Source organism: Balaenoptera musculus, chromosome 21, assembly GCF_009873245.2.
Source record: "Balaenoptera musculus isolate JJ_BM4_2016_0621 chromosome 21, mBalMus1.pri.v3, whole genome shotgun sequence".
In the NCBI taxonomy this organism is placed as follows: domain Eukaryota; kingdom Metazoa; phylum Chordata; class Mammalia; order Artiodactyla; family Balaenopteridae; genus Balaenoptera; species Balaenoptera musculus.
In genome coordinates, this window is record NC_045805.1 from 10967350 (window position 1) to 10979513 (window position 12164).

The following is a 12164-nucleotide window of genomic DNA, read 5'->3' on the forward strand; positions in this document are numbered from 1 at the left end:
CAAAATGGGATTTGTCCTCAGGGTAATACATAGCCTATGAATGCTGTGGCTATAACTGTAAATAGGATAATTCCGATCTTTCATGTTTCTAGAAAAGCACAGGACCCATAATATAGCCCATGTCCTACATGAATAAGTAGGCAAATAAAGAATACGGAAGCTCCGTTTGCATGTACATACCGAATGATTCATCTATGATTTACGGCAGATGGGTGTCACTGATCAGAAAGCAGTTATTGTGTCTGATGTGATGTATTGCTAGGAACAAGCCTGTTAAGATTTGTAAAATCAAAGTTTCCCAACAGGGAGCCAAAATGTCATCATGATGAAATGTTTGATGAGGCTGGAATATCAATGAATGCACTGTTGATGATTTTTATTAATGGGTGTGATTTTCGGATGTTGGTCACTAGTGTTCTTATAGTTGAATAACAACGATGATTTTTCATGTCATTGGCCATGGTTAGATTGCATGTAAGAATAATGATACACTGCATTTATTTTGAGTCCTGTGTGATTTTGTGGGGTTTTTTTCAAAACCTTCCCCTGTCTGTGGAGGGCTTGGACTGATTGTGGGTGGTGGTGCTGGTTGTGGGATTGTGTTGACTTTTGGTGGTTCATTTTTAGATTTAATGGTTTTTTTTCTTTTTTAAAAAAAGCAGGAAAGTAGGATGTATTGGTGGGCCCGAGTAAGGAGGGGACGGCGCCAAGGCCCTCCTGAGCTCAGGGCCCGCCACGTGTCCAGGGGCCACGACTAGGGATGTATTTTACCCCACAGCCATCCGGGATGAGCTGCTTTTCTGCCACCATGTCATCAAATTCATCCGCATTAAACATAGTAAGTCCCCACTTCGTGGAGACGTAGATCTTCTGGAGGCCAGAGCACTTGGACTGGGCCCTGCAGAGGGCCTCAGTCACGTGCTCCTCGTCCTGCAGCTTGGTGTGGATGGGCATGATGACTTGGCCATCGTGGACCCTGGCCACCGTGCTCTGGAGCTCTCCAAAGGCACCTCGCATACCTGTCTGCAGCCTAGATTGGGGACAGCATGCCAGTTACGAGTGTCCACTGGAAAGGGCCGAATCCAGCGTCCCTGAGGGCAACCTGTACAGGCAACAGGCTGCACGTACCACCGAGGAGGCTGCTGTCTGCAGCCATTGCACACCGGGCCCCCACAGGGAAAGGAGCACGGTTGGCTTAATTGGCTGCAAACTAATGGCATTTTTGATTTATTTAGGGGGGATGTGGTAGTGTTTGGTAATACAACAGCTATAGCTACTGAACAGTACCCGGAAGTTTGGGTTCCTAATGAGACTGTCTTGGGTATATTTCTTTCAGGCTTAATAATAGAGTTTTCAGGGGTGTTTTATGTTTTAAAAGATGAGGAGGTAGAAACTGTACTTAAGTTTAGTGGGCTGGGGGATTGGGTAATTTATGATACAGGTGGTGAGTCTGGTTTTTTAGGGAAGAGGCTGTGGGAATTGCGGCGTTGTACAGCTGCGCTTCTTGACTGGCGATTGTTACTAGTTGGTCACTGCTTATTGGTGGTGTGGTTATTATAGAGGTTACTCGTAACTTAGAATCGTGCTCAGGGCGAGGGTAATGAAGAGTGAGAGGGGATGTAGCTTGATTAGGCCTTTTTGTTCTGATCCTAATGTAGATAATTTTATTCGAACAAGGGAGGTGGTTTTTGGTAAAATGCTTTCTAGGCAAATTAAGTCTCAGAGAGAAGATGCTGATTTCTGGCTTGTTGACGGGTTTCAGTAGGGTGGAAGACGGTGTGTGAGAGTGGGAAAGTATCCTGAGGGGTTGGAAAACTTGAAGATGTCTGAGAAATACTTACATTTTAAGTTTTGAGAAGTAAGATTAAGTTCGAGGGCTAGAGTCAAGCCGAGGATAGTTACAGCGAGGGCTGCTGTTTTACGCAGTAGGGTGTAGGTATTTGAGGGGCTGTTACTGGAGGCGTATTGTTGGAGACGATAAACCTGGCGAAATGCTCCCAGTTAATAAGCGTTTGATAGAATTGATTAGGAATGGGTTACTTTCACTCATGAAAGTTAAGGTGGGAAAGCGAGGTTGTCCTAATAATGCAAAGAAGATAATGTGAGTACTGTGAACAGCTGTGAGGGATGTGGTGATTAGGGTTATTAGCAGGGCTCAGGCGTTGGGATAAGACGTATTAGCAGTCTTGATAATTAGGTCTTTAGAATAAAATCCAGTACAGAAAGGTATTCCTGTTGGGGCTAGGCTTCCGATAATGAGGGCTGTTGTAGTAAAGGGTATTGCTTTGATTAGGCCCCCTATTTTTCGGATGTCTTGTTCATCGTTTATGCTGTGAATAGTAGACCCAGAGCATATAAATAATATGGCCTTAAAACAGGTGTGTGTGCAGATGTGGAGGAATGCTAGGTAAGGCTGGTTAATACCGGTTGTTACCATTACAAGGCCTAACTGGCTTGAAGTGGAGAAAGCAACAATTTTTTTAATATCATTTTGGGTAAGAGCACATATTGCTGTAAATAATGTAGTACTAGCCCCTAAGTATAGTGTTATTGTCTGAATAAGCTCATTATTTTCTGTTAAAGGGTAGAAGCGGATGAGTAGGAAAATACCTGCTACAACTGTTGTGCTTGAGGGGAGGAAGGCTGAAACAGGGGTAGCACCTTCTATATTGCTGAGGGGAGTCAAGGGCGGAGACCAAGTTGGGTGGATTTTCCAGCTGCAGCTAGTACAAGTCCTATTAAAGGTAGGTTTGAGTGGCTTAGGTCAAGTATGAAGATTTGTTGCAGATCTCACACATGTAAATTAAATAGAAATCATGCTATTGATATAATAAATTCAGTGTCTCCAATACGGTTACACAGAATTGCTTGAAGAGCTGCTGTATTTATGTCTGCTCGTCTGTACCATCATCTGATAAGCTTGTTAGTGTACAGAAATACAACAGGTTTCTGTATATAAACTTGGTATCCTGCAACCTTACCAAATTCATTGAGCTCTAGTAGTTTTCTAGTGGCGTCTTTAGGATTTTTTATATGTGGTATCATGCCATCTGGAAACATGACAGTTTTATTTCTTCCCCAATTTGGATCCCTTTTATTGCTTTTTCTTTGATTGCTGTGGCTAGGACTTCCAAAACTATAATAAGTGGCGAGAGTGGACATCCTTGTCTTGTTCCTGATCTTAGAAGAAATGTTTCAGCTTTTCACCATTGAGTATGATGTTAGCTGTGGGCTTATTTATATGGCCTTTATGTTAAGGTATGTTTCCTCTATACCCACTTTGAGGTTTTATCATCAATGGCTGTTGAGTTTTGTCAAAACCTTTTCTGCATCTATTGAGATAATAATATGGGTTTAATTCAATTTGTTAATGTAGTGTATCACATTTATTTGTGGATATTGAACCATCCTTGTATCCCTGCTTGATCATGATGTACGATCTTTTTAATGTATTCCTGGATTCAGCTGCTAATTCACTGAGGATTTTTGCATATATGTTCATCAGTGTTACTGGCCTGTGACTTTCTTTTTTCCTTGATTTATCTGGTTTTGGTATCAGGGTGATGGTGGCTTCATAGAATGAGTTCAGAAATGTTCCTTCCTCTGCAGTTTTTTGGAATGATTTCAGAAGGGTAGGTATTAACTCTTCTCTGAAAGTCCAGTGGAATTCACCTGTGAAGCCATCTGGTCCTGGACTTTTGTTTGTTGGGAGTTTTTAAATTACTCATTCAATTTCGGCACTGGTAATTGGTCTGTTCACACTTTCTATTTCTTCCTGGTTCAGTCTCAAGATTTTGTACATTTCTAAGAACTTGTCCATTCCTTCTAGTTTGCCCATTTCATTGGTGTATAGTTGCTCATAATAGTCTCCTTATGATCCTTTGTATTTCTGTGGTGCTGGTTGTAACTTCTTTTTCACTTCTGATTTTTATTGATTGGGCCCTCTCCCTTTTTTTCTTGATTGAGTCTGGGTAAAGGTTTATCTATTTTGTTTCTCTCTTCAAAAAACCAGCTCTTTGTTTCATTGATCTTTCTGTTTTTTATTCTTTTTCATTTATGTCTGCTCTGATCTTCAAGATTTCTTTCCTTCTAAATGTGGGTTTTGTTTATTCTTTTTCTAGTTCCTTTGGGTGTAAGGTTATATTGTTAGAGATTTTTCTTGTTTCCTGAGGTAAACTTGTATCCCTAAAACTTCCTTCTTAGAACTGCCTTTGCTGCATCCCATAGATTTTTGGATCATTGTGTTTTTTGTTTTCATTTGTCTCTAGGTATTTTTTTTTTATTTCTTCTTTGACTTCTTCAGTGACCCATGGGTTGTTTAGTAGCATATTATTTAGGCTCCATGTGTTTGTGCTTTTTGCAGTTTTCTTGTCGATTTCTAGTCTCATAGCATTGTGGTCGGAAAAGATCCTTGATATTATTTCAATTTTCTTACTGAGGTTTGTATTGAGGCCTAGCATGTGATCTATCCTGGAGAATGTTTCATGTGCACTTGAAAAGAATGTGTACAGTAAGTTCCCTACACATGAATGAGTTCTGTTCTGAGAGTGCGTTCGTAAGTCCAACTTGTTTGTAAGTCCAACAAAGTTAGCCTAGGTACCCAGCTAACACAGTCGGCTATATAGTACTGTACTGTAATAGGTTTATAATACTTTTCACACAAATAATACACAAAAACAAACACAAAAATTAAAACATTTTTAATCTTACAGTACAATACTTTGAAAAGTACAGTAGTACGTTACAACAGCTGGCATACAGGGGCTGGCATCAAGTGAACAGGCAAGAGTTACTGACTGGAGGAGGGAGGGGAGGTGGGAGATGGTAGAGCTGAAGGATTGTCAGCAATAGGAGACAGAGGGCAAGCTGCAATTTCAGTCACCCCTGATGTTGATGGCACAGGTTCTGGTTCCTTGCTGCATTCAATTCTGTCTGCCCTCTTGAAAAAACGACCCAGTGATGTCTGGGTAGTAGCTCTTTTTTTCTCATCATAGATGACATGGTAGCATGGAATTACATTCTGAATGGCAGCTGCAACCTTTGTCTACCATTCTGTGTTTGGGTCCTGTGCCTCAAAAACTAACAGTGCCTCCTCAAATAAAGTCCCCATGCCATTTCCTGCATCATGAATCTCTTCGGTTCTTCACTTACTTCTTCTTCCTCTTGTTGCTCCATTCTCTCAGTTGTTTTCACTTTTGTTTCAATTGTTATCGCCTGGCGCTTCTTAGCAGTACCAGCTACGTCACCACTGCTTTTACGCTTGCTTCCGGACATCCTGGGCTTGAAATAAAGGTACTGTACTACTGTACTCTATACAGTACTGTATAGTAAACTACACAAAAGCACAGCCACTTGTAGAGGATGCACGCACGTGACAATGTACGCCAGACGTGTGAACTAACTTATGTGATTGGACATGCGAGTGCATGTTTGCATCTTTAAAAATTCACATCTTGAAGGTTCGTATGTAGGAGACTTACTGTATTCTGCTTTTAGATGGGATATTCTAAATATATATATATATCAAGTCCATCTGAACTAATGTGTCATTTAAGGCCAGTGTTTCCTTATTGAATTTTCTATCTGGATGATCTGTCCACTGATTTGTAAGTGGTGTTAAAAGCCCCCCACTATTACTGTGCTACTGCCGATCTCTCCCTTTATGTAAATACTTGCCTTATATATTTAGGTGTTCCTATGTTGGGTGCATATGTATTTACAACAGTTGTATCTTCTTGGATTGACCCCTTGAGCATTATATAATGTCCTTCTTTGTTTCTTGTAACAGTCTTCGTTTTGAAGTCTGTTTTGTCTGATAAGTATTGCTACCTAAGCTTTGTTTTGATTTCCATGTGCATGGAATACCACTTTCCGTCCCCTCACTTTCAGTCTGTATGTTTAGATCTGAAGTGAGTCTCTTGTAGGCAGCGTATATACAGGTTTTGCTTTTGTATCCATTCAGTCAGTCTGTCTTATTGGAGTATTTAGTCCATTTGCATTAAAGTAACTATTGATATGTATGTACTTATTGCCATTTTGTTATTTGTTTTGGGGTTGTTTTTGTAGTTTTTAAAATTCCTTTTGTTCTTTGTGATTTGATGACTATCTTTAGTGTTTAGATTTCCTCTGTTCTTTGTATCTTTGTGTAGCATTATAGATTTAGGCTTTGTCATTACCATGAGGTTATATATAGTAATATACATGTGTGATTATTTTAAGTTGCTGATCACTTAATTTCAGACGCATTTTAACAATCCTGCATTTTTACTCTCCTCATGATTACTGTCTTTGTCATATTTTACATCTGTTTTGTAGATGATCACACTAAATTGACTTTTAACTTTCTTACTTGCTTTGTACATGATTTAGTACCTTTACTAAATATTTGCCTTTACTGATGAGCTTTTTCCCTTTGTAATTTTTGTGTTTTTAGTTGTGGCCTTCTCTTTTTTTGCTTAGAAAAGTCCTATTAATATTTTTGTAAAGCTGGTTTGGTGGTGCTGAACTTTTTAGCTTTTGCTCATCTGTAAATTCCTTGATCTCTCCATCAAATCAAAGTCTTGCTGGGCAGAGTATTCTTGGTTGTAGGTTTTTCCCTTTTATCACTTTAAATATATTGTGCTCCTCCCTTCTGGCCTGCAGAGTTTGTTGAAAAGTCAGCTGGTAGCGTTATGGGAGTTCCCTTGTTGCTTTTCCTTTGCTGCTGTTAATGTTCACGCCAATTTTTGCTGTTTTACTTACAATGTGTCTTGGTGTGATCCTCCTTCGGTTGATCCTGTTTGGGACTCTCTGTGCTTCTAGGAGCTGGATGTCTGTTTCCTCTCCCAGGTTACAGAAGTTTTCAGCTATTTCTTCAAACGTGTTCTCTGCCCCTTTTTCTCTTCCCTTTCTAGGACCTTTATATGTAAATATTAGTGCACTTGAGGTCCCAGAAGTCTCTTACACTGTCATTTCTTATTTCTTCTCTTTAGCATCAGTGATTTCCACGACTGTCTTCCAGCTTACTAATCCATTCCTCTGTATCAGTCTGTTGATTTCTCCTACTGTATTCATTTCAGTTATTATATTCTTCACCTCTGTTGGGTTTTTTATGTTTTCTAACACTTTAAAACTTCTAACTTCTTGCTCCGTTAATGCATTCTCCACCTGAGTTCTTTGATCAGCTTTATGATCATTCATCCTTAGGTAGATTGCTTAGCTCCACTTCACTTAGTTTTTCTTCTGGGGTTTTATCTCATTCCTTCATTTGGAATATGTTCCTCTGTCACTTCATCTTGCCTAAATCACTGTACTTCTGCGTATCTGGCGGTTGGTTATGTTTCCCGCCCTTGGAGAAGTGGCCCTCTGTAGGAGACATCCTGAGTGCCCCAGAAGCACACTCTCCTCCTGTCGCCAGAGCTGTATGCTCTAGTGGTTCCCCCAGTGAGGGCTGCGTAGGTCCTACTGCTGTGGCGGTCTGACTACTGAGGGTGCCCTGGTGGGCGTGGCTGGCCCCCATCCATGGGGTTGCCAGGCCCTGCCTTGCACAGAGGCTGCCGGATTCTGGTTGGTGGGGCCAGGTCACGAGGTGGCTGGCTGCAGAATCCCCGGGGGCGCCCCAGGCTAGTGCTGCCTCACGGGTGGGCAGAGCCAGGTCCTGGCGGCTGGCTGTAGGGCCCAGGGGTTCAGTAGCTGGTGTCAGGCTGAACAGGCTGACCCCCCTGGGTGGGGTCCAGGGGTCCTGAAGCTTGTGTTGGCCTGCTGGTCAGCGGGCTGGGTGCTGTCACAGCAGGCTGCAGGGCTACAGTTGTCCTGGGGCTGGTGTCTGCCCGCTGGTAGGTGAGGGTGGCCTCAAGGCTGGAGTAGGCTTGCTGGTGGGCAGGGCTGAGTCCCGGGATCTCTGACTGCAGGGCCTGGCGCTCCCTGGTCTAGTGCCTGGGCTCCGGTGTGTGGGGCAAGGCCCTGGGCCCTCTGGTGGGCAGGGCGTGTCCAGGGGTGGCTGTGGGCTGGGGGTTCTTAAAGCAGCCTGTCTGCTGGGTGGGGCTGTTCACTGCGTAGCCTGAGGCATCCCAGTACTGGTGCCTAGAGGCTATTGGGCAGGGGTGGGGCTGGGTCCTGAGGCTGAGAAGCTAGAGCGAGGATTCCACAGTGCTGGTTGCCAGTGAGTGTCCACGTGGTACACTGGGCTCCCAAATGGCGGCTGCCAGCGTCTGTGTCCGCAGGGTGAGCCCCCAGCCTCTCCAGGAGGATGCGATGATCAGCAGGTGGGTCTGACCCAGGCTCCTTCAGATCACTGCTGCTGCCCTGGGTCTTGGAGCTCGTGAGAGTCTGTGTGCATCCTTTAAGAGTGGAGTCTCTTCCCCACAGCCCTCGGGGTCTTCTGAAAGCAACCCCACTGGCCTTCAAAGCCAAATGGTCTGGGGACTTGTCTTCCTGGTGCAGCACCCTCACCCTGGGGAGCCGATGTGGGGCCCAGACCCCTTGCTCCTTGGGGAGCACCTCTGCAGTTGTAACTCTTCTCCCATTTGTGGGCCACCCACTCTGGGGTATGGGTCCTCTTTTTTCTATTGAAGTATATAGTTGGTCTACAATATTGTTTCAAGTATACAGCATAGTGATTCAGATTCAGTGTTTCTACAGATTGTACTGTTACAAATGACAGGATAATGAGTGTAGTGCTCTGTGCTATACAGTAAATCCTCGTTGCTTATTTTTTTATCTGCTAGTTCGTATCTGTTACTCTCTTACCCCTAATGTGTCTCTCCCCCCTTCCATCTCCCCTTTGGTAACATAAGTCTGTCTTCTAGAAGTCTGTGAATCTGTTTCTGTTTTACATATACATTCATTTGTGTTTCTTAGATTCCACATGTGAGTGTGAGTGATACCATATAGTATTTGTCTTTCTCTGACTTATTTCTCTAAGTGTAATATTCTGTAAGTCCATCCACATTGCTACAAATGGCGTTATTTCATTCTTTTTTATGGCTGAGTAATATTCCATTGTATATATGTACTACATCTTCTTTATCCATGCCTCTGTCGATGGACACTTAGGTTGCTTCTATGTCTTGGCTGTTTACATATTGTAAATAGTGCAGCTATGAACATTGGGGTGCATGTATCTTTTCAAATTAGTGTTGTTTTTTCCAGAAATATGCCCAGGAGTAGCACTGCTGGATCATATGGCAGTTGTATTTTTAGTTTTTTGAGGACCATAGTGGCTGCACCAACTTACATTCCCATGAAAAGAGTACGAGGGCTCCCTTTTCTCTGTATCCTCTCCAACATGCGTTATTTGTAGGCTTTTTGATGGTAGCCATTCCGACAGATTTGGGATAATACCTCATTGTAGTTTTGATTTGCATTTCTCTATTGATTAGCAAAGTTGAGCATCTCTTTATGGGCCCATTTGCCATCCATGTGCCTTCTTTGGAAAAAATGTCAATTTGAGTTTTCTGCCCATTTTTTTGATTGGATTGTTTTTTTGGTATTGAGTTGTATGAGCTGTTGGTGTATTTTGGATATTCACTCTTTGTTGATGCACATGATTTGCAAATAGTCCCTCCCATTCAGCAGGTTGTCTTTTTGTTTTGTTGATGGCTTCCTTTGCTGTGCAAAATCTTTTATGTTTAATTAGGTCTCATTTGTCTTTATTATTATTATTATGTGTTGTTGTTTTCCTTTAATTCTTTTGCCTTAGGTGACTGATTCAAGAAATAGTGCTACCATTTATGTCAGTGTTCCTATGTTATCTTATGGTTTTGTCTTACTTTTAGGTCTTAAAACCATTTTGAGTTTAGAATGTTCTCTCACACCACATATAAAAATAATCTTTCTTTTACATGTGGCTGTCCAGCTTTCCCAGCACCACTTGTTGAAAGAGACGGTCTTTTCTCCATTGTATATTCTTGCCTCCTTTGTAGATTCATTGACTGTAGGGGCACGGCTTTATTTCTGGGCTCTCTTCTCTGTGACATTGCTCTATGTCTGTTTTTCTGCCACTACAGCACTGCTCTTTGATTACTGTAGCTTTGTAGTATACTCTGAAGCCTGGGAGGGTCATGCCTCCAGCTTTGCTCTTTTTTCTAAGATTGCTTTGGCAATTCATAGTCTTTTGTAGTTCTGTACAAATTTTTGGATTATTCCAGTTCTGTGAAAATAATCTCCTCAGTCTTTTGATAGGGATCGAGTTAAATGTGTAGACTGCTTTGGGTATTATGGCCATTTTAATATTCTTCCAATCCAAGAGCATGGGGTATCTTTCCATTTTTTTTATCAATGTTTTATATAGTTTTCAGCATATAGGCTTTTCACCTCCTTGGTTAAGTTTATTCCTAGGGTTTTTTTTTTTTTAATGTGACTTTTAAATGGGATTTTTAAAAAAGTTTCCCTTTCTGAAATTTCATTATTAGTGCATAGAAATGCAATGTATTTCTTTTTTTTTTTTTAGATTATAAAAACTTCCTCTTTAATCAAGGTTTTTTAACATGGAACAGATTTCTTGAATAAAATGGAAAGTTTCCAACACACTGAAACCTAAATCACCATACATACAACACCTGGCAGAAAAAAAAAACAAAACAGGAAGTTTACACAATCCCTGTAACAGCCATGGTCTTATTCTTAGATGCTTCCTCCATCTGCCAAGTGTGTTCTGCTGGATACAGAGCTCACAATGGTTTTGGGGGTCACACTTAGCTGAGGCTGCAACCCAAAGAGCAGTCGTCTGGCTGGGCCATGGTCCTGTTGGTTCTGCTCAAGAAGCAAAGCAGTCCCCAGCACGTTCAAACAGTGTACTGAACATCCTTTAAATATCAAAGTGAGAAACAGGAAGGCAACATAATAATGTCATCAGAAAGATGTTAGCAAATGAGGACAGCTGTATAAAGCCTGAGACTGAAAAGTGGCTCCCCAGCTTCATTTCTTTGGCTTCTTGGGCAGTGGCCGCCGGAACAGCAAGATGTGAGGTTCTGGTTCATGGATCATATAATGGACCCATCCCTGACTCTGCTGAATGCCAAGATTCCTCCATTCAGATTCAGACATCAAATGGGTTTTAGGGACCAGCTTGGCTATGTCCTTGGGCAACATGACATGCCGGTACTCGAACTCCTCGTCGTCATATTTGTCCGAATAGTAAATCTGCTTGTGCGACATGATCGCCCTGCCTGAGGACCGTCAGCCCCGCACTGCCAACCTCCAAACAACTCCCAGCAGCACTGCAATGTATTTCTGTTTATTAACAAGCTTGCTGAATTCATTAGTTCTCATAGTTTTTAGGTGGAGAAACTTTAGGGTTCTTGATACACAGTGTCAGTCATCTGTAAATAGGGACAGTTGTACCTCTTTGCTTCCAATCTGGATACCCTTTATTTCTTTTTCATATCTGATTTGCTGTGCCTAGGACTTCCAATATTATGTTGAATAGAGGTGGTGAGAGTAGGCATCCTTGTCTTGTTCCTGAATTTAGCAGAAAGGCTTTCAGCTTTTCACCATTGAGTATTGTATTGGCTGTGGGTTTGCTTTAATGACTTTTATTAATGTTGAGACATGTTCCCTCTCCACTTCGGTAAGAGTTTTTATCATGTTGAATTTTATCAAATGCTTTTTCTGCAAATACTGAAATGATCATGTGGTTTCTGTCTTTCCTTTTGTTAGTGTGAAGTATCACACTGGTGTTTTTGTTTTCATTTCACATATGTTGAACCATCCTTGCAACCCTGGAATGAATCCAAATTGAGAATGGTATATGACCCTTTTTATGTATTGTTGGATTTTGTGTGCTAACATTTTGATGAGGATTTTTGCATCTTTGTTCATGAAAGATACTGGCCTGTAATTTTCTTCTTTTGTAGTGTCTTTGTCTGGTTTTGGTATCAGGATGATGATGGCTTCATAGAATGATTTTGGCAGTGTTCCCCCTTCAGTTATTTGGAAGAGTTTTGGAAGGATAGATAGAAGTTCTTTGTACGCTAGGTAGCATTCCCCTGTGAAACAGTCCACTTTTGTTTGCTGGAAGTATTTATTTATTTATTTATTTTTATTACAGATTCGATTTCACTTCTAGCGATCGGTTCAAATTATCTACTTCTTGACTCAGTCTTCGCAGTCTGTAGATATCTAGAAATTTGTCCATTTCTTCTAGGTTGTCCAATTTGTTGACATATAACTAGTCATAGTAATAT

At 41.6% G+C, this 12164-nt stretch overlaps 1 protein-coding gene and 1 non-coding gene across 2 annotated transcripts; both read right to left on the reverse strand.

The window, feature by feature from the left end:
- Positions 1-1074: 1074 nt before the first annotated feature.
- LOC118888103 lies at positions 1075-1209 on the reverse strand. Its single transcript, XR_005018247.1, has one exon. It is a non-coding gene; the product is annotated as a small nucleolar RNA SNORA70 (small nucleolar RNA).
- A 9284-nt stretch (positions 1210-10493) lies between these two features.
- On the reverse strand, positions 10494-11176 carry LOC118887961 (cyclin-dependent kinases regulatory subunit 1-like). The gene has a single exon (XM_036838893.1). The coding sequence runs from the start codon at positions 11134-11136 to the stop codon at positions 10897-10899; it is 240 nt and encodes a 79-aa protein (XP_036694788.1). The 5' UTR covers positions 11137-11176; the 3' UTR covers positions 10494-10896.
- Between the last annotated feature and the right edge of the window lie 988 nt (positions 11177-12164).